This window comes from Aulostomus chinensis, chromosome 7 (genome assembly GCF_037954235.1).
Source record: "Aulostomus chinensis isolate RoL2024-O1b breed Wild chromosome 7, RoL_Achi_v1.0, whole genome shotgun sequence".
Taxonomy (NCBI): domain Eukaryota; kingdom Metazoa; phylum Chordata; class Actinopteri; order Syngnathiformes; family Aulostomidae; genus Aulostomus; species Aulostomus chinensis.
The window spans coordinates 12,081,159-12,107,295 of record NC_141326.1 but is presented as its reverse complement, the minus strand read 5'-3'; the positions used below and the strand labels follow the sequence as shown (position 1 = coordinate 12,107,295).

General features: G+C 44.0%; 2 protein-coding genes and 1 long non-coding RNA gene across 8 annotated transcripts in view; 2 read left to right on the top strand and 1 right to left on the bottom strand.

Annotated features, from left to right (window-relative positions):
- Positions 1-4,766: 4,766 nt before the first annotated feature.
- Positions 4,767-10,893, bottom strand: LOC147258544 (uncharacterized). 3 transcript variants are annotated; one of them, XM_086208455.1, is made up of 14 exons: positions 10,790-10,876; positions 10,451-10,518; positions 10,158-10,247; positions 9,942-10,034; positions 9,589-9,693; positions 9,403-9,501; positions 9,171-9,275; positions 8,937-9,068; positions 7,129-8,846; positions 6,761-6,872; positions 6,518-6,657; positions 6,300-6,386; positions 5,974-6,067; positions 4,767-5,777 (listed from the first exon to the last, which is right to left on the bottom strand). In XM_086208455.1, exons 2-14 carry the CDS (start codon positions 10,511-10,513, stop codon positions 5,427-5,429), a joined length of 3,189 nt encoding a protein of 1,062 aa, XP_086064581.1. In that variant the 5' UTR covers positions 10,514-10,518; positions 10,790-10,876; the 3' UTR covers positions 4,767-5,426. The 3 variants fall into 3 exon arrangements, with proteins under 3 accessions (XP_086064581.1, XP_086064582.1, XP_086064580.1); XM_086208456.1 differs by having other exon boundaries at positions 10,451-10,537; positions 10,790-10,871; XM_086208454.1 differs by having other exon boundaries at positions 4,768-5,777; positions 10,451-10,521; positions 10,790-10,893.
- LOC147258543 (uncharacterized) lies at positions 10,566-13,536 on the top strand. The gene is made up of 4 exons (XR_015116984.1): positions 10,566-10,734; positions 11,818-11,876; positions 13,038-13,186; positions 13,285-13,536. It is a non-coding gene; the product is annotated as an uncharacterized LOC147258543 (long non-coding RNA).
- A 1,211-nt stretch (positions 13,537-14,747) lies between these two features.
- necab2 (N-terminal EF-hand calcium binding protein 2) overlaps positions 14,748-26,137 on the top strand; it is a 103,872-nt gene continuing 92,482 nt past the window's right edge. For all 4 annotated transcript variants that reach the window (XM_086208453.1, XM_086208451.1, XM_086208452.1 and 1 more), the window contains exons 1-2: positions 14,748-15,098; positions 19,234-19,258. In XM_086208453.1, coding sequence (XP_086064579.1) covers positions 14,772-15,098; positions 19,234-19,258 — 352 coding nt within the window. In that variant the 5' untranslated portion in view covers positions 14,748-14,771. The remainder of the gene's footprint in view (positions 15,099-19,233; positions 19,259-26,137) is intronic.

Sequence of the window (26,137 nt, the reverse complement as noted above, 5' to 3'; positions counted from 1 at the left end):
ACTGGGGCCTGTTTGCAGGGTAGATTCCACGACTCTGGCGATTTTCACAGGGTTGCAGAGCATGCATTTCAGAAACAGGTAACTCCTGATTGTCACCAAGAAGTTGTCGTTCCACAACATGTTCATGATGGCGTCGTATTTTGCTTGAAGAAAATACTCCGGGACTTCTTCCAGACAGCTGTGTTGACGCTGGCTCGGGTGGTTGACAAGACACCCATAACACTCATCTTTCCACACCTGATTCACAGTTCTGGTGAGCAGGTGGTAGATGGCAAATTTGCACGAGACAGGGTCCCTGGTCTTGAGGCATAAATGTCTCTACACTGTCCACATACACACCACTGTGAGTGGAAGCGTGTGCTGGGGGTGGGTTCAACCGCATGGATGAAGAGTCCTGGTGGGGGTTGTTGTTGTTGGATGGTGTGTGCAGCATAGGTGTGAGTTCTGGTGAATACAGTCTGGGGACGAGGTGGGTTTTGAGTGGTGTCTGTAAATAAAAGAAATGAGAGAAGGAAATTAACACATGAATCAAACACATACACAATGTCTACAAAAACCCCTGCCTTGAACAACTGTCACATACCTGCACAGTGTAGGATCTCATCAATGCTTCCTTGGCGGGGTGCAGAAAGCCATCACATGCGTTATCGTCAGTCTGATTTGATACATCATCAAAAATAAGGTGCTTCCTAACCCCTGCAAAAGCTGTGGCCACTGGGTCCTTCTCGATGACTTCTTGTAAGGCAGACACCTCACACAAAGCTGGTCTGTCGCACCACTGTACAAAAAAAAAGTCTTCAAATTCTTTTGGGCCGTTTTTTGTTCTATTGAGACATGTTGTCAGGTACAACACAGCACCATCGTGACCAGCTCTATATGATTTGGGTCCTGATGAGCTGTGCTATCGGGACATGTACAGCTCGGTGTAGCCCGTTATAGGGCTACTGTGAAACTTTGCGCGCAATATATCATAAAAATGAGACCAATCACGAATAGACATGCCCTGTGGGACTCTGTATAAGTCCACGCATGCATCGCCCACGCTCAGATAAACTTTACAGCCTTCATATTTAACTTTATACACATACCGAAAAACTCCTTCTGAACCTCCTCATACTTTAGCGCAGCGCTCTCATCTACCCACTTCTTTTTTTTGCATTTTGGCCCATCCTGTTCTACACGATGCTCTGACATACCATCAGGATGTGTAGCCATTTCTGGTGAGTCTGCTTTAAGGCGCTGAAAAAATCCCATGGGATGATCGGATCGTGATGCCGGGGTCTGGAGTTGGTGGGGTGGTGCGGTGCCGTCTGTTTCTTCTTGGGACTGTGTGTGAGGATGGGCGGGGCTGTGTTCTCATAGGATGCCAGCGGTGTTGTGGGCGGTGTTTTTAAACCTGGTGAGATACCACCATGCCACCTGTGCGGGGCATGTCGGGGCTTGAGTTTACTTTTAAACGCAGTATTTTACAAAATCTAATATTTTAGCCAGAATGGGTTACTACAGAACCCCTTAAAAACAGATACTCATGTTAAATTACATTTTCAGATTTTATCACACTGGTCCCTTTAACAATCATGTCATCACAGAAAACAAGAATGAGCATAGTTTGTAAAAAACAGGTTGATATTTATTTAATTCTTCAGAGTATACAGGGGGAAAAAAACAAAAAAAAACACCCACATCGACCTCACTTCGGCTGCCATGTGTTTGAAATCAAGCGGTGTTCAACACAGCTGGTCCAGGATCCGGGTCCCAACGGTATGCTGCGATAAAAGCTGTCAATGGCTTTTATGGCAGCGTCTGGTTGGGCTAGATGGTTACGTTGTCTCAACGGCTCCTGCTATTTTAGAGGGGCTGATGAGCATTTTCTTTAGAAATAGAAAGTTTCTGATTGTGCGCAGGAAATTGTTGTTCCACAACCTCGTCATGATGGCGTCATAATTCCTATCAAAGTACCGATAGGGTATGTCATCATCACACGTATGGGGTCCCTGCCACATGTCCACGCAGCCATCATCCCGCTGCTGTGCGCGGCACTCCGCACAGTCATCGTACCACTGCGACATGATTGATTCGTTTAGCAGCGGAAGTACAGCTCTTTTCAGGTGCTCCATAAAGCGGTCTGAAGTCTCACGGTCCATGTAGCAAGCATCACTATCCACATATACATCGGCAGATCCCACTAGAATCTCACCTCTAGTTGACACGTTGCCAACGACGAATACAAACGCACACCCTCATCTGCGCAAAGAAATAACAGCAGTATTAAAACACAACGTTAAACACAAAAGCATTAAAACAAATAGGCATTGGGGAAAAACTTACCGTTAACCAGAGCGCGGTGGGTGCACGCGCACGAGGACGCGTCTTCACATGCATGCGCAAAAGTGCCGTCTTATGACTACTCCCCCCCCACCCCCCACCCTTAACGGATAAGGGGTATAGAAAATGGATGGACAGTTGAAGATGGACCAGATTGTGCTTGCCCTGATGAGGGCCCCTCCTGAAACACCCCACCTGAAACATGGTAGCAGGATTTGTTTTATGCCTTCTTTATGTCCTCTGATTTGTTCTCAGCTTGGATCCCACTCTTTGATAAATTACAACAACAACAACAACATAATAATAATAATAATAATAATAATAATAATAATAATAATAATGATTAAAGCTGCAAGCAGTGTTGTTAGGGCCTGAGCCTCCTCACTCCCGCAACCAGGTGCCAAACAGGCGCCTGTGAGCGGGTGGCAAACACCGGCCCGAATCCAACGGTGTAATTGGCAAATCCCTAGGCCTTGTGGTTTAGGAGTTAGAAGCCTGAGTGTGATGCAGAGAGCGAGTGCAGAGCTGAGAGCTGGCCCTTTAAGAACCCTGACCTTCTCTGCTCTCTCTCTGCCATCTGTGTCAGAGTGGACAGGTGCAGCAACAGCTTTCACCATGCTCCCCTGTTGGTTTCCATGACAACAGTAAACAATTCTCTGTCATCGGTGTTACTGTGCGTTCGAACGCGCATTCGCACAAACAGTTTCCATTCAAAGTCTATGCAAACGCACAAATGACGCAAATTTTCAGTCTGGCGGCGCAAATAAGGCAAATGCTAAATTCGCGAGGCGAAATACTCGTTGAAAATATTGAACTTTGGTGAATAATTCGCATCAAGACAGCCAATCAGCGTTGAGGATGTCCCGATGTCACGGCTGACTGTGACTGACAAGTTGGCGGACAAGATGGTGGACAAGTTGATTGTGGCTATGTGCGGAAACCCGGTGCTATATGACACTACGTGTAAAAATTACAAGAACCAGTTGAATAAATTGGTGTCCATTCGTGAAATTCTGTCACTGATCCTAGCTAGCAGGTCGTCAAACTGGCCAGTCGTCATCCAAAAATACCGCTTGAAGCGGCGGTTATCTAGACGGAGCCCCTGGAGAAGCTTGGTTCACTGAGTGGTTTAATTCACCGAGCTGAGCTCACCTCTAGATAGTCTTGATAACCCAGATACGACGGCGTTTAGTTTTCCGACGTATTTCTGCATTCCACGGCAGGTACAAGGCAACAGTTTTGTGAATATTCATGGTGAAATGACGGAAAGAACGTTGCCGGAAATACACGCTACTTGGGCAAGTGAGCGAATTCGCATATTTGCGTGAATGACACGAAGCGAAATTCATGTTCGCGTGTGGTGTGAACACACAGAGTGGAGAGCAGAGGAAAATTTGACATTTTTAGTGTGTGAAAATCAAATAACTCTACATATGTTGCTTCAAAGTGCAATGCAATACCATATTTTTGTAGGAATTTTTGTCAGGAATCCAGTGGTGTGTTTGTGAAGCTGTGTGAGTTGTACTATAGATGTGAGAAGCGTTTGTTTGAGAGTATGTACCATGAGAGGACACGGCCTCCCCATTGGTTTCCATTGTAACGTGAAATGTGTCTCCGCAACTTTGAGGGCTTATAAAATGGGAACCGAGTGAGTCATATAGAAACTTTTAAAGATTTCTGGGAGCAGAGTTGTGTGATTAATGTGGCCAAGTTTGTAAGCGATTCCATTAATGCTTTTGGAGGAGATAGATTTTGTTTGGGCAGTGAAAGTTCTCCTGTTTCGGACAGTTTTGTCCAAATTGTGGACATTCCGTTCTAGAAAGGTGAGGGGTGTGAGCATGTGAATTTTTCGTCTTGAAGAGACAAGTCCAACGGTGTTGGTCTCGTGTCTGTGGGACATTCGTGGTAGCAGTTATGGTGCTCCCAATTTTTTGTTTTGTTTTTTGGCTCCCTAGGTGGCGCTATTGAGTTTTTTGTGAAACATTTTTTTAAATATGAAATTTTTCGCCAGACTGGACTTGCATGCCAAATTTCAGCAACATTCGAGCATGTTTAGGGGGTCAAATTAAGCGTTAAAGAGGTGGTGGAAGAAAGAAAGAATAAGAATAGCCAAAAAAACATTACAATTTCAGATATACTTTTCGCCACCATTGTTTCCTATGGGAGACCTCATCCCCCTGACCCCCCGAGCGGCCCTATGTGTTTTTTGGGGGGGTCCGATACTCCTAAGTGTGTGTTTTTAGTGTTTTAGTGCTCCCTCTGTGTTTCTCTGCCGTGCAAACATAATAGGGTCTTAGCCTGAAGTACCTTCTGGTTCAGGCCCTAAAAATACTAATCATGTCGTGAAACTATAAATAACTCAGAAAATGATCATGGCCAAGATGGCTAATGTGATATTTATATATGTACAGTATACGGTATATACACACAAATATTACAACAATGTGGGTTGGACATGTCACCAATTTTCACTGCATAACATGCTCAACATGTTCACCTCACATCTTTTGACGAATGCTAACTCCTGAATGCCTCAGCCAAGGAACTTTTGTTTTTTTTGCAATGTTGGTTTCTTTTTTCCGCTGCTGCTTTGAACCTTAATTTGACCCCCTAAACACGCTCAAAAACGTACCAAATTTGGCACGCACATCCGGGGACCCTTAGGGGTCAAATTATGGCTTAAAGTGGCAGCGGAAAAAAGAAGCAAACGTTGTAAAAACTCCAGGGTCTTTGCCCCCAAGTTCCTCCCTGCCCTCAACTCAACCCTTCCCGTGTGTTCCAGAACCATCAAGTGTCAAGTCAGCTGCTGAGGAGCCCATTCAGACTTGAACTGGTCATTTACCTGTCAGTCTGACCCCATTCATGTGTGTGTGTGGGGGGGGGGCTCACCCGGGGGGGTCTCACCCAGGGTCATGACACTGGTTACTGTTGATGGGAACACTGGGCCTCCTGTGTTCACCAGTGCTTGCTGTCATAGCACTTGTCATAGTCCAGCCACCTTTTGTTGATGCCAAACGTGTCCTGCAACCCAGAGCTAGAAACACTGTATCTGAGATGGCGAGCAAATTTAACTCGGCTGCAATGGTGACAGGATTCATGGTTCACTGGAGGTACCTAGCAGGAGTGTAAGGGGGACATCCCCAGGTGTTGGAAACCATTGGTTCCGTCGCTGTCGTAGCAGGGAGGTGACTGATGTCGTCATAAGCCCTAAACCTGCTTGTAGTGGGGGCGCTCTGCAGACTGCTGGCTGCAGGGCTGTACGGGGGAAAACAGTAGCAGTGTGAGTGGGGGGCATATGTGGGGTGAGGCGGGGGGCAGCATGTGCGGCTGACCACAGCAGCCTGGAAAGCTTCGACACGGAAGGAGAGCTGCTGCAGGGACTCTGTAAACAGATTTAGTTTAGCCTCCAGATGGCAGGTCCTCTTCTTCTCTTCTCTTTCTTCTTGAAAAGGCTGGAGAGGAGAAACCAGAAGAACGCAGGTGAATCAGGCGTGAAAACACAGCAAGACGAGACAAACTGCCTCTGTGAGATCCAAACACCTATTTGGGTGAAGTGCCACTTTAAAGAAGTACAAATATCTTAATAATCACTCATCAAACACTTTGCTCCAGCAAGCCTGGCCAGCTGGTGGTCTCCCTCCATCCTACCTGCTGCTGCTGCCTCCTCTCTGGGGTCACCAGACCTCCCAGTTTTGGGTCCCTATGGGTGGATCCCATGCGTGTTGAATTGGAAAGCTGGAATCTGGACACACAGGTGTAACAGGTTAGATATGGTACGGTGTCCTTCCTCAGATGAATCTCTGGGATCCATTTTTATTTTGTGCGCTGTTTCTGCTGCAGAGTGCAGTGGGCTCTGGTACGACTCCCAGTGTGAAGTGTGTTCAGCTCCTCTGGGCTGGAGAGTCCGTGCTGGTGTTCCTCTCCAGGCCCTGACGCGGGGGAGTCCTCCAGGTGTGTGTTTGTGTGATGTGTACCTGTCAGCGTTGGAGGGCGCCGCCTGCTTCCTCTTCTCATGTCTCTGATCCGATGAGCTGGTCCATCTTTGACTTGCTTCAAACTCACTGATGGGAGAAAACAAGACCAGGATCCATTAAAAACTGTTCACAGCTGTGAGCCTGCAGTGAGATTCTGTTGTTTAAAGTCAGAATAATGACGTGGCCCCTTTTTGATGGTGCAGGCACTGTGGTTCTACCTCATTTTGTAGGCCAGGCTGTCATACTTGTCCTCCATCCGTGCCAGCCTGGTCTCAAAGCATGACGTCTGGACCTTCCAGAGCTCCATCCAGGTCTTGTGTGCGGACGGCGTCAGCGGCTCGTCCTCTTCGTCTGCAGCCTAATAAGGAACATAAATTAGAGGTTTTGATGATGGTACCAGTGATGGATTCACGTCAAGGGACAAACTCCTCTTCAGTCTGTGGGATGATGTTCTGACGAACCTGGGCTTCCCATCTCTGCAGGGGTTGAACGTCCTTCAGGATCCTCTTGGACTCCTCGTTCAGCCGGGCCTGCTCCTCTCTCCTCTCGGACAGGAGGCGCTGGCGCAGAGCCCTGAGGAGAAGCACACACATACAGTGTTGCAGAATTCAATTGGCTTTTGGACTTTTTGAGTAAAACTATAAATACTTGGAAAAAAAAGTATTTAAGGGGAATGAGTATCCAACACTTTGAGTACTAGGACATGTTTTGGTACGTCAACAGTGAGTTCTACATCGTCAGTGTCATATTTGTAAAATATGCAGTCGTCCAATGTTTGTCTCTTGCGCCCTGGAAATGAGGGCCAGGGACTTGAAAACATTTTTCCTACCTCAGTCCTTCCTCCTTTTCCTCGTTCAAACGTTGCTTCTCCTCCTCTTCCTGCCTCTTCATACGCTCTTGCAGGCGACGCAATCTCTTCTCCTTCTCCTTCGTTATATTCTGCCTTTCCTCCTCTTCCTGCCTCCTAATCTGCTCCTGCAGGAGACTCAATGTCTTTTCTTTCTCCTGTTCTATTTCCCCCCTTTCTTCCTCCTCTTTCTGGCGAAGGTGCTCCTGCAGGAGACGCAGTCTGTGATTTTTCTCCTCCAAAAGTTGCTTTTTTTCCTCCTCCTCATTCCTTCTAAACTCCTCTTGCAGGAGGAAACGTTTCCTCCCCATCTCCATGATCATCTGCCCCTTTTCATTCTCCTCTTCTTTCTTCAGCCCCTCCTGCAGGAGACACATCCTCTTTTCCTTCTCCTTCAACATCTGTCCCCTTAGGTCCTTCTCTTCTCGTCTTATCTCCTCCTGCAGGAGAAATCCCCTCTTCTCCTTCTCCTTTATAATGTGCCCCTTTTCTTCCTCCTCTCTTCTCCTCAGCTCCTCTTTCAGGAGAAGAATCCTCTTCTCCTTCTCCTTCATAATCTGCCCCTTTTCTTCCTCCTCTCTTCTCCTCAGCTCCTCCTTTAGGAGAAGAATCCTCTTCTCCTTCTCCTTTAACAATTGCCCCTTTTCTTCCTCCTCTCTTCTCGTCAGCTCCTCCTTCATGAGATGAATCCTCTTCTCCTTCTCCTTTAACATTTGCCCCCTTTCTTCCTCCTCTCTTCTCCTCAGCTCCTCCTTTAGGAGAAAAATCCTGTTCTCCTTCTCCTTTAACAATTGCCCCTTGTCTTCCTCCTCTCTTCTCGTCAGCTTCTCCTTCAGGAGACACATCCTATTTTCCTTCTCCATCATCTGCCCCTTCTCTTTCTCCTCTTCTCTCTTTATCTCCTCCTGCAGGAGACACAATCTATTCTCCTTCTTCTTAACCATTTGCCCCTTCTCTTTCTCCTCTTCTCTCTTTATCTCCTCCTGCAGGAGACACAATCTATTCTCCTTCTCCTTTACCATTTGCCCCTTCTCTTTCTCCTCTTTTCTTTTCAGCTCCTCCTTCAGGAGACGCATTCTATTTTCCTTCTCCATGAACATCTGCCCCTTTATGTTCTCCTCATCTCTCTTTATCTCCTCCTGCAGGAGACACAATCTCTTCTCCTTCTCCTTTGTCATCTGCCCCTTTTTGTTCTCCTCATCTCTCTTAAGCTCCTCATTCAGCAGACGCATCCTATTTTCCTTCTCCTTTATCATCTGGCACTTTTCATCCTCCTCTTCTCTCTTCAGCTCCTCCTTCAGGAGATGCAATTTCTTCTCCTTGTTCTCGTCCTTGTTCCACCCTCTCATTTTTTCAGGAGGGCTGGTCTGGAGGAGGTCCACATCCTTCTCCTTTATCATTTCCCCCTCTTCATTCTCCTCTTCTCTCTTCAGCTCCTCCTTCTGGAGACACAAGCTCCTCTCCTTTTCATCCTTGCTCCTCCCTCTCACTTTTTTGGGCGGGGTGGTCTGGAGGAGATCCTTATCCCACTCCTTTGCCATTTCCCCCTCTTCATTCTCCTCTTCTCTCTTCAGCTCCTCCTTCTGGAGACACAAGCTCCTCTCCTTTTCATCCTTGCTCCTCCCTCTCACATTTTCAGGCGGGCTGATCTTGAAGATGTCCAAGTTCATGATGTCCGTGTCTGACAAGCAGAGGCTCACCTAGAAGAACCGATGATCACGTTTAATAGAAACCATAATGTGAGAGAGCCTGAAACAAACCCTTGACATCTTGTATTTGTTTGGACTCACATTTTCTTCTGATGTTTCGTTATCACTCTCATCATCACTGTCATCTTTAACACAGCAAAGGTTGAGACACACGCCCTTCAGAGTATGAGAAGGGGTGTTGGAATCCTCAGCTGCTGCACTTTCATTGGACGTCTGACAAAGTAAGAGAGTAAACAAAGTATTGACTTTCATGGTTTGGGATAGGAAAAGAATTCAGAAGCCCACTTGTGCTTCTCCATGCATCAGGATCATTACCTTGGGCGGCTTGAGGTGTTTGTGCTTCCCTATGGGAGGAAGCAGCCCAGCCTTCAGAGGAAGGTCATCCTCTGGGGATAAAGATGCTGCTGATGAGCTGGACTCCTTATGAGACACATTGAGAAGTAAGTATTATCATGAAGCTCCAAAATCTAGAAGCAACATCCCTTTGATCATGGATGGAACCTCCTCTGTGGCAAACGATTGTCATTTGGCATTTGCTTGTTCCTACCTCCATCAGTGACGTTTTGTCATCACTGAGTTGACTGAGCTTGGAGTGACTGTTCCTGGCCTCCTCCAAAACGTCTGCAGATGTTTTGCTGCTGGGGGCCTAAAAAAAGTACAAATGGAATCAAAGCATTTTGAAAAAGAATTCAGAAGCCCACTCATGTGCCTCACTGTGGATCAGGATCTTTACCTTGGGCGTCTTGAGGTATTTGTGCTTCCTTATGGGAGGAAGCAGCCCAGCCTTCAGAGGAGGGATATCCTCTGGGGATAAGGACACGGAGGATGAGCTGGAGTCCTGAAAGGAGAGAGACAATGAGAGAGAAGTATGAAGCACCCAAATCTACCGTTAACATTCAAGTCATCATTTTGTGAGACAGTCAGTTCACAATCAGATGTCTGCCAGTCAGGACAAACACATGAGAGGCTTCCTGAGAGCACCGTGCAACATGAGGCCATCTTTCAACCCTTGGCCCTGCCCCTCCAACATCTCTGAGGGTTTGGGCAAGGCCTTTTGCATGTGTCTTTGTTGGTCAGAACCTTTACCTTGGGTGTCCCGAAGCTCTTCTTCCCCGGCAAAGCAGCTCTAAGAATATTTTTCCTCTGTTGGGTTTTCACAGATTCTAAAAATGAGCTTGTCTTCAAAAGGGAAAGAGACACGATGAGAAGGAAATCATTAAACGCCCACAACGCTGATGGTTTGGGTCAAACCAAAAATTCAAAATCCCACTTGTATGTTTCTGCATAGTTCAAGATCTTTACCTCGAATGCCATGATGGGTTTCAGCTTCGTTCGGGGTCGAAGCCTGCCAGCGTTCAGAGGAGGGGAACTGTGTCCCGAGGTTGAGTCGGTCTTCCAAAGGGGAAAGAGATGGGATGAGGAAGGAATATTACAAATCCAGAAGCAACGCTCAAGTCATTGGATTGATCATCAGTAGAATCTCCATCCACCAACAACCTTTTACTAGGAACTCTGTCAGGTCACATTGTAATTTGATGGTTTTGGTTTGGTACATAAAAGACAAATGTTATTAAACCGAGGAAACAAATAACCACCTTCTCCTCCTCTGTTTGTTCCTCCGTCGTCTTCACAACAGCCTGCTGGAAGCGCTTAGCCATGGTTCCTGCTGACTCAAAGCAGAACTGCATTCAACACCACAAAACAAAGCCAAATACAGTTTACTATGTACATTTATAAATGAGAGAAAGCCCTTCTGGCTCGCTACAATGAGCCTCGTTTTCTGAGAAGATGTTTAAATTGTCTCATCTCAGGCACTGAGTCTTGTGTAGCTTCACAAAGGAACTTACAAAGGGACCTGAAGGACCGTAAGATTTGAAAGGTAAATACAAGAAAAATTGTTTTAAGATTTCATGTTGTTGTTTTTTTTAGCTCACCGCTTCAGATGCTGAAGATGTTTTGAATGAAAATGAAAAGTAAAGAAGCTGTTGAGAAATTGTGGTTGTATGATGGGAGGTCGATTCGATACATAATCTCTGCTTCCCTGTTGACATATAAAATCTCAGAATCAGAGGACTGTCAGTCATGACAGACATGACTGACATCGATGTCAGTCATGTCTGCAGTCATGACTGATAGAGTCATTTGATTCAGTTGACTGCACAGTAGCATAGTGAATAGCATTCTTGCCCCCCATCGGAAGGTCAAAGGTTCAATTTCCAGCTGACCCAGGTTATTTGTATATGGAGTTTTCACATTCTCCCCATGTCTGGGTGTGCTTGTTTCCCCACCATCAAACCATCAAAAACATGTAGTTATGTTTAATTACAACTGACCAACATCTGCCATTGGTCTCTGAGTCAAGTTCAAGGGTGTAGGGGGTGGCATGGCTCAGAGGTAGAGTAGCAACCCAAAGGGTTGCTGGTTTGATCTTCACTCCCCCCATCGACCATGTTGAAGTGTTCTTGGGCAAGACACTAAAGCCATACATTGCTCCTGATGGCCCTGTGACGGACTGGCGACCAGTCAAGGGTGAACGAATGTCAGCTGGGATAGGCTCCCCACGGTCGCAGGATTTTTTCACCTTCTTTATTTCCTCTGATTTGTTCTCAACTTGGATCCTACCACAATAACAACAACAACAACAACAACAACAACAACAACAACATAATAATGTAGTGATGTAGTGAAACTATAAATAACTAAAACAATTATCATGGCTTGATGTGATATTTATACATGTACAGTATATATACACACAAATATTACAACAACGTGTGTTGGACATGTCACCAGTTTTCATTGCATAATGTGCTCATCTGTTAAGAGGAGGGATTTTTATAATAATCATTCCTTTGCCATTCCTTTCTGCTTTTCTGTGTGTGTGTGTGTGTGTGTGTGTGTGCGTGTGTGTGTGTGTGTGTGTGTGTGTGTGTGTGTGTGTGTGTGTGTGTGTGTGTTAAAGGGGGGTGATGAAGTCCCACTATGTAGTCCTTCCAGGGCTGGAGGACAGCTCTGACACAGGTGGGAATGTTGGAAACTGAAATGAATTAATTTGTCCACCTGAGACCCGAAAACTGGATACTGGCTGTGCCAATACTCCTTTCTACTGGTCATTTAAGGAAATACATCTCCTGTATTGCAGATACTGAGTGAGGACTCAAATCCTCTGGAGGAGAGTTGTCTGCTTTATTAGTGAGACCTCTGGATTTCAGTCAGTCTTTTGACGACTGCTAACTCCTGAACGCCTCAGCTGGTCTGATTATTGGCGCTCAAGTGACTGTATTTATTAACACTGATTTAAATTTCATTGGACCATCAATGGCCCACAAGCTGAAGGAGATGTATTTATAAGAAATAAATCTGCAAAATGTACCTGCTTGTGTGTTTATGGTCAGTAAGACTGTTAAAGAGCATGCTATGTCACATCTGCTCTAATCAGCCATGATCGTTCTGTATTAGATCTGCTCAAGTTTGCACATCAATATTTGTTCAGAGCAACAACCTTGTCGTTCTTTTGTTGTTTTTATTGTTTATCAATGCTCATGTTCATTTGTGGAATATGTTTTGCATCAGGATGCTAGTCCATACCTATGTTTAGCATAGCATTGATTGCATTGATTGTAACATTTACTGCTCTTGTGCTAAATCACAGTCTTGTCAAGATGACGCTTCGCTGTGGTAGTAGAGCGCCACCTTGCTGGCAATTGTAGTGTTGTCTGTCCTCACCTATCAAAGCTGTAAAAAGTGTCTGAGGACTGTCTGAGGTCTGCAGTTGGTGGAACATTTAAATTATTTAAAACTGATCCTTGGCCCTCAGTTTCCATTAGTTTCAAGCTCAGCATGTGTGTTTGGGCCTTTTCTGCATTCTGGAGTCACAAAGTCAAAGAAAGAAGTGATGCATGAAGGGAAAAAAGTTTTTTTTTTTTTAATCTTCGAGACACTTAATTAGAGGTACTCGAAAGAAAAATACACATTAATCTCTAAGCATAGTGAATTTGAGACTGAACCTCAGCAGGGAAATGATTGTTGTCATGGCTGAATTATTTTGTCATTAATAAACAAAGTGCCAATATGCCCACTAATGTTGACCATCTCTGCAGGAGCATTTGTGTGTATTGTTGTGGAGGTCCCCCTGAATGTGCTTCAAACACTGTGTGTGTATGGATGTGTTTTCATGGACAGATTGTAAAGTGGAGTGCTCAGTGGCTCTAGTTAATGCGGAGGAGGAGCCTTTTCACTTCTCGGTCTCACAGGCGTCCCTTTTTTTGTGAGGACCAGTTTTCTCGACTCAGTGTGCAGCCCATGATGGGCACAGTGGGTCCCAAAGACAGGTAAATGTCACTAAAGCATCCAGTCAATGCAACAAGGACTTGACATGACAAAACGATATTTGTAGATTTTGAGGTCAAATATGAGCTGTCTGCTGCAGGTTGCCATTGCTGGTGTCCTTCATTCCTTGCCAAGAGGACGACGTGAGCTTCAAGGTGGTCCTGGTGGTCAAGAGGAAGTCAGAGCCACTCACACTCTCTGTCAGGGCCAGTTGTTTCATCATGAACGCTTCTGTTCAAGTTGGAGCTCCAGATGGAGGCCTGAGAGAGATCAGCCCCGACCACCTCGACACTCTGGACTCTCTTTAAATTGAAATAAAGTATTTCTAAGACTTATTTTCTTTCCATTTTTTTTTTTTTTTTTACAGTTTTTGACCACTTATCTGCTCTCATATAGTCTCATACCCCCCCCCCCCCACTTTATTCTGAAAACAACCACGTTTAGGCTCCAGCTGCAACAAAATGCTTGGGTTCTATTTGATATGTAAATGAGTGAAGCTACGTCTTGTTTACCTGCTCCTAGGTGGACAACAGCTGCTTCATTGTCAAAGGAGTGAACACCCTGCCTTCCAAAAAGACTGGGAACATCATGGTGACCTTCAAACCTCCTTCAGAAAGTCCTCCAGGGCCATGCCTCGGCAAACTGACCGTCTCCTGCAAGCTCTCATTGCGTCCCAGCGAGCCTTTTTTTGGGGTTCATTTCTTAAGGGGCCTTGAGGTGCCAAAAAAATGACATAAAAAGATCTATCCTGATGTGTCAGTGCAGTCTCAGTGCCACAAGGGGGCAGTCACGTCAAGAGATTGCAGTCCAGGACTCTGGGAACGTACAAGGATGGCAAACATTACATAACTTGTTACCTTTTATCCTGAAAAACGAGGATTTAGTGAGTCAACTCTACACTTGGGTTTAGTAGTTGGAACCGTGTTGTGCTGCAAATTGCAGACGAGTCTCAGATGAGAGGGCAGAACTGGATCTGACCCTCTTCAACATCACACACCATCATGTCAAGAGTAACTGGACTGCCAGTTCGAAACACACACACACACACACACTTCTCTCACAGTGATCAAACAACACAAAGCTGATGGAAATGTACTATTGCCTGTTTAGACCGGAAAGAAACACACATTTGACACACCTCAGACAGCAGACGACACGCGTTTATTCCAGAAGAACGCGGATGGATGCAATCAGGCGGCATCAGAAGACGCAGCAAAAACATAACAGTTTGATACAGTATTTCATAGGGTATCATCAATATTAATGTGAATATTAGATCAAATGAAGCAGGAAAAGGTCAGTTAGATTTACAAATGCCATCATCAAGTTGAACCAAGTCAACAAACTTCAATTTAAGAGACATAAGTACATGTGAGGATTATATGAGTGTTTTTATGAGTGTGATTGATAATTTTGAGGGCATATGCAGGAAGGGAGGGTGTATTTTGGGGTGGGGGCTGTGATGTAAGAGGGGTGATGATGGGTGGGGGCCTCTCTCTCTCTCTCTCTCTCTCTCTCTCTCTCTCTCTCTCTCTCTCTCTCTCTCTCTCCCCATAGAGCGCAGCATGAGCGCTCCGCAGCAAAAGGATGTGTGAGCAGGCAGCGCGCTACTGTAGGGACGGAGTCCACAAACTGCTTAACAAAGAACAAGCCAAACTTCGAGCCCAGGAAAGCCGCGAGCAGCCGAAACCCGTAGCCGGTGAGGACAGCGAGTCCGAGACGGCAGCGCAGTCCGGAAACAGCGGAGCCCAGCCCGGTGGAATCGACGGGCTCGTCCGCTGGATCGTCACCAAAATGAGCGACAACAAGAACATCTCCAGCCGGGAGTACGCCTCCAGCAAGGAGGAGGTGGCCGTGGCTCAGGAGCAGTTCTTCGCCCCGGAGCCGCGGAGAGGCATCTCTGTGATCCTGGATGTGAGTATGAAGGAGCTCCTGGCGGTGCCCCCCTGCTAGTTAAGATGGGTGGGTGCGCTGGATGAACACATCCGGCGAGCAGTGCGTCCGGACCGGTGTGGTGCGCACTTACGCACAGGGACTATACCGGCGCGGGGTTGTAGTTGAGCACAGCAGAGTAGACTGGAGCTTTGGCTCTTGAAATCAGGCATGTAGGACGCAATATGTGATCCTCTCATCTCCTGCTTGTCTCAGATCAACATGCTGCATGCATCCTTCTCCCAGTTACTCCATCCTAGAATCATTTCGCTGCCCGCCGTCTCAAAGTACAGGCCCACTAAGTTACTGTATCCATGCACGGAGTTTTTACTGTCAGCTCACAATGTGAAAAGCAGCATCAATAAGTCATAATGTGCCAGGCAGCTTCAGGCTCTAACATCAGACTACTTACATCATTGATGGAAATGTCTAACTCGCATATCTGTATTGATCCCGGTGTTAAAGCCACAGTCGCACTTAGATCTTTTATATATCCAGACGAGTGTTGGAGGCAGTGGGCGAACGGTAACAGACGCACCATGAATTGGAAATGGAAATTAAACAGCACCGTTGTGATTTATGCCAGCTCAGCAAAACTGTTCGGGGTCTTTCCCCCAGTGTCCCACCAAACTCTTTACTGTTTCAGTGGTTTACAAAAAAGAAAAGAAAAAAAAGATAGTTCAGCTGCTACAGACGATGAGCCAGATAGACCGATAAGAAAGGGTCCACAGAAAGCTAATTTTGCTCAGGACCAGAGGGCCAATACATCCTAGTACCCTAGTAAACTAATTCTGTGTGTGTGTGTGTGTGTGTGTGTGTGTGTGTGTGTGTGTGTGTGTGTGTGTGTGAGTGAGAGGGTTGTAGCCTGATTTACTGCTGATTCTCTTCTGCTCACTCACTGAATACAAAGCAAACTTAAATAATTTGTACCTTTTTCCCCAGTTCATTACTCTGACTGTCAGAATCAATTCCTAATTGTCTGAATTTGCCTGAACTTGTTGGAGGAGTGTAGCAGGGCCTGCACACATCTTTGGTGTAGATTTGTTCAGCGTAGCTGCAAGTTGTCTGGTTTTTTTTTACACTGAATTTGTCAGAAGCTCTTCTAGTCTATCAGCTCTGTATTTTTACTACTCCACTTACAGTGTACATTTCATGCTTGATAGTGTTTCTGGCTGACATAAAAGAAATGGAAAAACAAGGGGTCGCAGTTCTCAGCAGGGAATGCAACGCCTCTGCTGAATGACCCATCCGTGTTGGAAACATATTTCTGAACATCTATCAAATTTTGTTTTTATTGGCACACACTCAACAATTTTGGCTCGACACTTGATTCATATATCTATATCTATATCTATATCTATATATATCTATATCTATATCTATATATATATATATATTTTTTTTTTTTTTTTTTTAATGAACCAATCAATCGTATCAGGGAATAGTTATTACTATGGAGTCCAGTGCTAAAAGTTCATAAGCTATAGACTTCAGATCATTTACCATCACTGAGGAACCTAAGAAACTTTACATACTAGAATATATCGTAGATTGAACATCGCTTTCGTTTCGGTTGTGGACATTCCCTCACAACTTCGCTTATTTTCGGCCTCACTGCTGCTTACAGCCTGGACTGTATGTCAGTTTGCAGCAGTACATTTTGAAATAGCAGCAGCCAATGAGAAACCCCAACACGGGTCTGTCACACCAAGGATGCATCTTGATTACTCAGCTAAAAACCTGCCTCTAGTGTTGGGACAAAGTCGATATTAAAATTTATCGTGATACTTCCTCTAGCAATACAGTATCAAATCATTGGCAAAAACTATCGGTATTGCAGTAGCTGGTGCTATGAACTGACTCTCCAGCCCTCCGGACAGAAAGCTTTTAGTATTTACTCAAGCATAAAAAGAATTTCCAATAAACGTTTATCAGATGTGTTTCTCTGACATCAGCATTACTCACTCTGGCATTTTTTTTTCTACATCTCAGTTTTTGCATCTGCTTGAACTTTGAAATGTTAATGCTTCTTGCCATTTTCCAATATTATTGACCCAGGTATTATTATCACAGCAAAGAATCCCCACTAAAAGGACTGAGAGTGTGAATGTCTGCCGGTAGAAGTCTCCTCATTAGACCCTCTCTGCTTCTGCTTGCTTGTTTCTCATCCCTCCTTTCTTTCTACTTCATCTCAACCTTGCTGCACATTTCTTTCTACTCTTTCAACTCCTCCACTCTCCCCTCTTCTCCTCCCCTCTCCTCCTGAAAACAAACAGCTTGTCATTTGAAGCACTGTGTGTGTCAGCAATTAATGATTTTAACTCTGGCCTCTTCGGGTGGCTGCGGTCGCCTCCTGAATGAATGTATTTATAATAACATGTAGGAGTTGCTGAACTTTTTTTTTTTTAACAGTTTAAAACTTTCATTACACACTGATACATTAAAGGAACTTAAATCCATAAACAGCTTTCACCAGCCTTTTGTCTCCCTGTGTTGTCGGTGTGCTGCTCTCTCAAAGTAGTTGGCAGTAGGACCAGTTCATTTTGCAGGAATCAAACCTCTATGAACAAAGCCGTCCTGCTAGTTTAGCAGAGTGAAAAGCGTTCGCTGAAGCTGTAATTTAGCTCTCAGAATACTGTGCGCGTGTGTGTGTGTAAATACATGCACGCAGCAGGTAATCATCAATCAGCCGCAGCTCAGTAACCCTGCTTTGTGTGTGAACATAATTCTCGTGCATCTCTATCTTCTATCGTATTAACTTCTCAGTCCGTCGGCTCCTACTAAGCCTTATCACACACCGCTTCACAGTATCCAGTTGACACGCATTGTTTCTCTCTGCTCAGGCTGCACTGAATAAGTTAACAAATAGAACGGAAGACTGACCATTTCTATTTCCAATATTTCACCCTCAGGGCTGTTCTTGCCTCAAAGAACCAGCCTTTCTGTTCTGCTTTAAAAACCCCACCACATTACGTGTGAGTAACCATCTGTCACCTCCGATGATGACTATGTCAACGTCCTGCACAGGGAACCCATTTACAAACCTCAGCCAAGAGGAAAAATCTGCTTCGGCTTTAAAATACAGTATGTTGAATCGTCCTGCCAAATCATCAGATGTACTTTTAATCTCTTCTCTCACTCCGAAATCAGAAGTCTGAAACGTATGTTTTGTGTGAGAATCGTTCCACAGTTTAGAACTTTACCATACTGGAAAAAAAAACAAAAAAACAAATGGCAGTTCTCATTTCTTACCACAACGTCTTGGCCAGTATGTTGTGTTGCATGGAAAGTGATAAAAGGGACACACAGTTTTTGAGAAATACTTTTTATCCAGGTTATGGACCTATGTTCTGGGGAAATGAATCCGTGGTGCACCCATCATCTTAGCCCTCCCTCTCCTAGCATGAAAGGGTGACACTCACAATGAGCAACCATGTATGTTAGTCGTTTGACTATCATGAGGATCCCACTGTACCATGGTACGTTTTCTTTTTCCTGGCATGTTTGGAAGAAGTGGGCTTCAGAATGGGACATGTTGTAATCTGGAAGCTCAGTAAACTTAAAGAATAAATTCCCATGATCCAGTGCTGTTGATCAAATTACCCAGTAGTGAAATTACCCAACGTTATATCCTGCACTGGATGCTACAAAGGACCAGGGACGGCATTGCACCCAGAGTGAAATTAGCCCGTGCTAGCTCTTATTGACAGCTGTACTGAAGGGGTACAGCTTTTCACCATTCTGTCAGTGTGTGTCATAGACATGAAAAAATGTGAGCGCAATGCTCGAGTGGAGTACACGGAATGGTGATTTTGGTCCTCGTTTTTACCTTTTCTTCTCTTTTGTAGTATTTTTTTTTTTGTAGACAAAAACTCTCCTGCACTTCTCTTCCTATTGTATGTGACATTGTTGTTGTTAGTATCAACTGCTAATATTTTTGAAAACGTTCTTAAAGTATTTGTGTGGGTGAAGCCTGTTGTATGTAAAAAGGTGTATTTTTTTGCAGATGATACACAGGCGCACACATGGATTTGAATGAATCCTCAAGTAATCAAAGTGCTGTTAAAACAATATTCTTTGAAAATGATACTAAAACAGCTTTCTTTTCTCTTCGCAGATCTTTAGAAGAGCTGACAAAGATGGTGAGTGAATGGCTCCTACCTGATCTCTGCACACCTGGACAGAAAATAGACCTTAAAATGGCTTAGAAAGTGTTGTATAGCACGTTATTAGGTACACAAACAGCGCATCAAAGTATTGCAGTAACAAAAGCGATCATCATGATTATGATTAACCAACAGCCTCAAAAATGACATTTGAAATGAACTTTTTCACAAACAGACTAAATCAAATCTGCTGTTCTAATGGTGTATTTGATCGACTTGTCTGATTGTCTCGGGGCGATATCGTACGCGCAGGATCCAAAAATATCTTGAGGAGTCTGAGGCGAGTCAAATGTGTTGCTGTGTGAAAGTTTCATCAGTAAAATACAAATTTAAGATCACTGTGCAGCCTTGGCAGAGGTGTGTGTGCGCTGTCTTAGCGTTTACCTACAATTTGCATCTGCGGATGCTTGTGAGAGGGTGTTGCCTCTGAAGGCTTTTGTTATTGCAGGCAACCGTGGAGTGTTACGTCTGTGTCACTGCTGCTGCAGTGTGCTGCATGGCGGGGCATTGAAGTATTTTTAAAGGGGAAAGTTTATATGACTTCGGAGCAGTGCCAGTGAGCAGTATATACCCTCAGGCACCACATGCACGGCCACTTCATCTTTTCCACATCTCTCATCTGCTTTTACGCCTTATTCTACTCCATCCATCTCTCCTCTGTCTCATCATTTCCTTCCTGGCCCGCTCATGTTGTGAGGATGTAAATCTGTTTACACGGTCTCATTATTGTGACTCGTCTCCCTCCCTCATGATGTAAATCTTCACATTTTTTGGGTGAAACCTATTTTAACTTGAGATGCAGATGTTTAAAATAACAATTTGTGAAAGCTAAGGATTTTTTTTTGTTCATTTATTTGTTTTCAGCTTGTTAATTCTGCCTTTTTTACTGCAAAAAAAAGAACTTGTCTTCAGCCCTTAATGGCACTAAGTTGAAAAACTGAAACATAGGAATTGATAAATCTCCAACCTTTGATTCTAGCTTCTTTCGCATTAACTGATAAAGAGCCAACACTTTTGCAGATAGGCTGATGGATAAGAGAAATGATGAATAAGGCGGTTAGTGGCTTATACTGGTGGATGGGCGCGTGCCCAGTATTCAGTTGAAGTGGCCAATAGTGCTTCTAGATATACAGTAGTCCAGATGAGTGCATTTTTTGGACATTATCATATACAGAGGTCACTCAAAGGGCTGTACAAGCAAAAGATAAAAATGGGAAATAAATAAACATAAATGACCGTGCAGTCGAATTTAAATCAGAAGTAAAAGCTGCTCTGAAGACAGATTAATTCCAACTAGTGGGGGAAGAGAACAGTCTTTGAATTTGTTTTAAAATGGCTACATTATGGCCAAGTCTAAGTTGTGAGAAGAGCTGATTGCAGCAGTTTGCAGCATCAACACCAACCAAATTTCCCTTGGGATCAATAAAGTTTCTCTAAGTCAAAGTATAATTTAACCCAACGTTTGGTTTGAACATGGTCCCTGCAGATCTGTACTCAGCAAGTATCTCTGATATGTGGGGTCCTGACCCTCGAGTTACTTACAGACAATTAGAAGGGTTTTCCATTCAATCTAAAATTATGTGAAAGCCAGTGACGGTAACTAAGAATCTGAGCCATGTGTTCTCCCTTCATGTTGATATGCTGCATTTGAATAATTTGCAAATGTCTCCTGTCTTACTGGGGAGGCCAGTACAAAGAGCAACACAGTAGTCTTCCCGAAAAGAAGTCAAAAAATTGAATGAGCACTGAATACGAAGGTTCTCATTTGTTTTTGAGATGCCAGAACGGGGATTTTGACACAGCTGTGATGTGGTCACTGGAATTCAGATTCTCATCAATGGTTCCAAAATTCCTGACATGGGTGTTGTTCTTTAGTGTCCTTACTACACTCAGTTTGAGCAGCCTTCTCTCTTTGTTGCAAAATAAAGTGGGGGAGGGCTAAACTACAATCTGTACACAGTTAAAAACCATCTTTAGACGCTCAACTTGAGAGAGGAAAATCTACCAAGTAAAAATCCTTTTACCCATCCATTATACCACTCATCCTGTTCAGGGTTGTGGGGGCTGGAGTCTGTCCCAGCTGGCTGTGATTGGGGGAGAGGCGTGTACATCATCCATCACAGGGCCAACACACAGAGACAGACAACCATTCACAATCAAATAATTTAGAGTCCCCAATTAAGCTGACTTGCATGTTTGTTTGTTTTTCTGAAATGTGGGAGGAAGCCAGCAGATGTGGGGAGTCCATGCAAACTCCATGCAAAAGGACCCAGCTGGCTATTAGATTTAGATGCAGAATCCTGTTCCGAGACAACGGTGCTATCCACTTCACTGCTGTGCGCCACCTCCCAAAAATATTTTATCTGAGAAAAATGTCAGGGACGTCAGAGAGGTCATAGACCCTCGTCTTGGATGGACGGGTAATTGATGCTGCAAGTACAAAGCAGATCAAGGGTTAAAAATGGTTGTGTGTGTGTGTGTGTGTGTGTGCGCGCGCGTGCATGCATGCATGTGTGTGTGTGCGTATTTGTGGTTGTGTCCCCTGTGGTGACACATCCTCAAAAACACAGGAAGACAGTTGGACTTTAGCAGGAGTCATTGTGGAAACACACTTTATTGCAAGGTGTAGATTGCCTCTTTGAGTGGATTAATAATGTTACCTGTGACAGCTGTGGCGTTGCTATGGTTACTCCATAGAAGCCAATGGAGCAAAACCCTCTCAAACAGAGCCACTCTTCATTCCAACTATCTGTCTAATTTAGGTCTTGTTGGAAAACCATATCCCCCTGAAATCACCAATGTAGTTAATTTTATTTGAAGATACAAAGTGATGGATTTGGTGAATTACAAATAGAGATGTGTTTATGTCTCCTCTCAAAAATCCTACTCTCATTTAATCACGGGTCAATGGAGCTGAGGAAGGTCCCACCTGACACTTGGAGGGTCATCAATCAAAATGTGTGACACTCTCAGTGTAGATAGCAAGATCTTAGGAATAAAGACAAAATTTCTTACAGTTTTAGCACAAAATTGTGTTTGCGGAGAGAAATTTGTGACTCAGAGGATGATTTAGGCAAAAAAAAACCTACATCTTTGCACTCTACTTGAAGACATCACACCTATTATAACCGAGAAACTCTCAGAAAGTGACCTGAAACATACATTGTGATATCTCAAAACTTGTAGGAGACATCAAAAAGATTTTTCTGAGAAAATATGCTGTTACAGGTTTAAATTGTACACGATGTTGTCTGTGACCAAATATGACTGATTGGTGTTGCTCCAAAAAGGAGTTGCTTTGACCATCTTAACAAACACTTCCTATTCATTTCGATGGGATTTTTTTTCCACAGTTGTGAGGAATTGTTGTTGCCATGGTTACTCTAATTGCCACCAAAAGTGGCAGTGCATGTTTTGATGTTGCTCTGGTTTTGCCAAAGCTGCGGTGGGAGTTAGATGTGGAATAATGTACAGAAGAACAGGAAGGAAGTATGAGGAGTAGTAATATGAACAGCTTATATGAGCGCATTGCGGGTCTGTAATAAAAATAGCATGAGTTCAGTCTTACTTGTGTTTGATGAAGGAAGTTTTGTTGCTTCTATTTGTTTCTTTCCACAAAGCTCAAAGATAGCAAGTCTATAGGACCCAGGCTGATCTGGATCTGCATATGGGAAGTACTCAGGTTGTTCTGAATGGTTTGAAAACTGAAGGAAGCATGGAAAAGTGAAACAAGAAGGGGCCGAAAACTGATCCTCGTGGCACTTAGTTTGTCGCTTCAAAACCGCTCCTGATTACTTGACCCGATCTTTGAGTTTACTTCATGTAGAAGTAGTTAAAAATCCAGAGTAGCAAATGATGCACTGTAATAACACCAGGATTAATACATCCCTTAATTATTAAGGTGACTGTGAAATCGTTTTGTGTGCTAGGGTGTAGACCTGTAGGAAAGCTGGTGAGGATAACGTTCCTCTGCACGAAATTATTTATTGGATTAAAAATATATGTTTCTTACTTGTGAATGACAGATTTGTGATTTCCCAGCAGTTACTTATTTGAAACATTCAGGTTTCTTTCTTTGCTTTCTTTCTAAGCTGGAAAAATGCCAGAGAGAAAAGAGCTTTTTAAAAAGCGTGGAGGTAAAAAGCCCACTGAAGACAAATGTGTGTGTGTGTGTGTGTGTGTGTAAATAAACACGTAAGCCCAACATCCATTTGTCAATTAAAACTGAAGACCAGCCACCCTTTAACTGTTCCCATAATTTACTGGCTTCAGGGTGCTCTTATTAATGATCGTGCCTGCTGTACCAACTGTCAACATTTTAAATGCTCACGCCACCTTTTTACCAACTGCTCACATACATCAGCTTCAGACAACAAATTCAGTGATTAATTCACGCTGGTTTCTCCTGAGCAACTCTTTCTCCTTTGCAAAGACACTAATTGTGGCATTGTTGTTCTTCATTGTGTGTCTGTATGATAACAGTCTCCAGAGGTGTCTCAACAACTCCACTGCTGCAGAGAAACTGTGTTAAAAGAGCCAGATCGAAGTTGAGCTGGATGTGAGGCTTCAGCGCTAGCGAAGGGAAATGAAAGTAAAGAGAAGAAAAGGAAAGATTGTTATTAATGGGGGAACATTGATGTATGGAAAGCAGGGTGGGAAGAAAGTACCAGCACGCTGAAGAAGAGCTATTTTTATCCTGCTTCATCTCTCCTGGGGGAGAACTGGGGAACTGTTTTAATGAGTGAGAGAGGGACAAGGGAAATGCTAACAGGAAGAGGAGAGAATTGTTAAAAAAGAGAGGGAGGTGCAGGGGAGAAACGGGAGGTGGCAGTGGGTAAAGAGGAGAGGAGGAACAAAAAAGAAAAAGAAAGAGGTTAAGGTCTAGTACAGATTTGAGGGCCTGCCTTCCTTCCCCGTGTTGCTGAGACAACATGCTAGTGTTTATTGGGGGTTATGCATTCATATCTATGAATACAGCTAGCATGAAATCAGTTTGCTTGAGCTTGTTTGCCAGTATTTTTCTGCGTGTATGCATGCATGCATGTGTGTTAGTGTTATCACAGCTGACGAAAACAGTTGTGATGCAGGACGCAGAGCTTTTCTGCAGCCTGGAATAGTTGCATCAATTGACTGTTCGCACTTGCAGTAGCAACTCAAATGCACCACAGGCCACCGAGCTGCTGCAATTAGGAAACTCCCTGCAAATAAAAAGCAAAAAGACCATGAAACCATATCTTGCAGTGCTATTTTAATTGCATGTTTTAAGCAGCTGCTAAGTCAGTGAATAAAACAGGTTTTTAAATAATGAGCACACCCTATTCATTCCCTAGTATTGAGCCTTTTAGCTGTTGAGCTCCACAAACATCCTGAAACTCATATCGACTCATTAAGTGATCAGTTTCTCTGTTGCTTTAATGGATTCATCGTCGTCTAAAGCACGCCTCAGATGGGTATCGCTGTCGTTTGTGAACAATATTTTTACAATGTGGTGGCCTGACCTCCCTTATTATGTGCTTTGAACTACAAGCCTTATTTACAGTCCTGTCCAACTCACGGTTGTGTGTAATCGCAGCTGACGTTTCGACTCGCCATAAAGGGAAGCACAGGTATGAATGATGACATCAACTATGGCTCAAGTACACATGGTTTGTAACAGATAAAACAGTGTCTCAGGAGGGTGTCTGAGATGGCAGCACCGTTTGGAACCAATACAACAGCTGTATAACCGAGTTGCTTTCAAACTGCCACCAACATGCTTTGTTTTGAAGGCAGCATTGCTTTGTCCATGAAACTACTTTTTAGTCTTTCTGTGTTTATATGTTTGAAAAATGACAGCGAAATCAATATGAGCATGTCATCCTCACTGAATGAGTGGCTAGCTGATGTTTTTGAGGGATGCATTGACTCATCAGTGATGAGGGACAGAGGCAATACGACACAAACCTGTCGGGGGGGAGGGGGATAACGATATCGCAATATTTGTTTTCCTGCTACAATATTGATATTGCAGCTCTTAGTAACAATGTTTTTGAAATAATGATTGTATGATGACTGTAGGACTTCCACACTTCTGCTCCGGTAGGTGTCCCAGAACAGCTACTACAGCGCGTGATATTCCCTGCAGTAGTGAGGGAGGCTGTGAAGGAAGTGGCCGTCAGAGGCCAAGATCGCAGCAAGACTTAAAACACCTGGAAACTTTAAAACAGATGTTTGGAGGCACTTTAGCTTCCAAATGAAAAGAGGGAATAAAAAATGGACTTTGACAGAGAAAATGTGCAGATCTTGTCTCAATAGATAGACACCTGTTAGACAGATACATACCTGTTCCTGTAGAATATCGCAGTGTATCTGGATATCCTGGTATAATGCCACTACTGTATTGTGACCCAAGTATTGGGATGCGTATCATATTACGAAGTCCTTGCCAATATTCACCCCTACCAGTCAGTAAGCTAGTATCACCAATACCAGGACTTGGTTCACTTACAGTAAATGTAGCATGAATATGTATGGGATGTTGGGGCTCAGGAGGTCAGAGGTCATCCACTGACGTCTAGTTTGGAGGTTCGGTCCCTGCCTCCTACTATTCTTGCTCGCTTGTGCATTGAGTTCTGTTAAATTGGAAAAACTACTGACATGTTCCATGTCAGATAGGTTCCCTTGAAAAAGTGCTTTACTTTTGTTCAGAAAATAGATTTTAGTTGCACCAAAGAGATTCCACTTATTTGTACTTCCTGTTTTGCTTGTGTCCATTCACCTGTTTTAATTCCCGTTTTCATCATATGTTAAGTCATTAAAACTGAGTCGAATGTGAAGCTTATTACAGAAAAAACACTTCACATATGTCAAAGGTGT

Bases quoted from the DNA above. Each gene is read 5' to 3' on its own strand.
- LOC147258544 (XM_086208454.1), bottom strand. From the start codon at position 10,513: ATGGCTAAGCGCTTCCAGCAGGCTGTTGTGAAGACGACGGAGGAACAA. The intron at 6,873-7,128 runs GTAGGAAAAATG...GCTTCTCCTCAG, and splicing joins GAAAAGGAGGAAGGACTGAG to GGCTCTGCGCCAGCGCCTCC. The intron at 5,778-5,973 runs GTAGGATGGAGG...TCTCCTCTCCAG, and splicing joins AGAGGAGGCAGCAGCAGCAG to CCTTTTCAAGAAGAAAGAGA.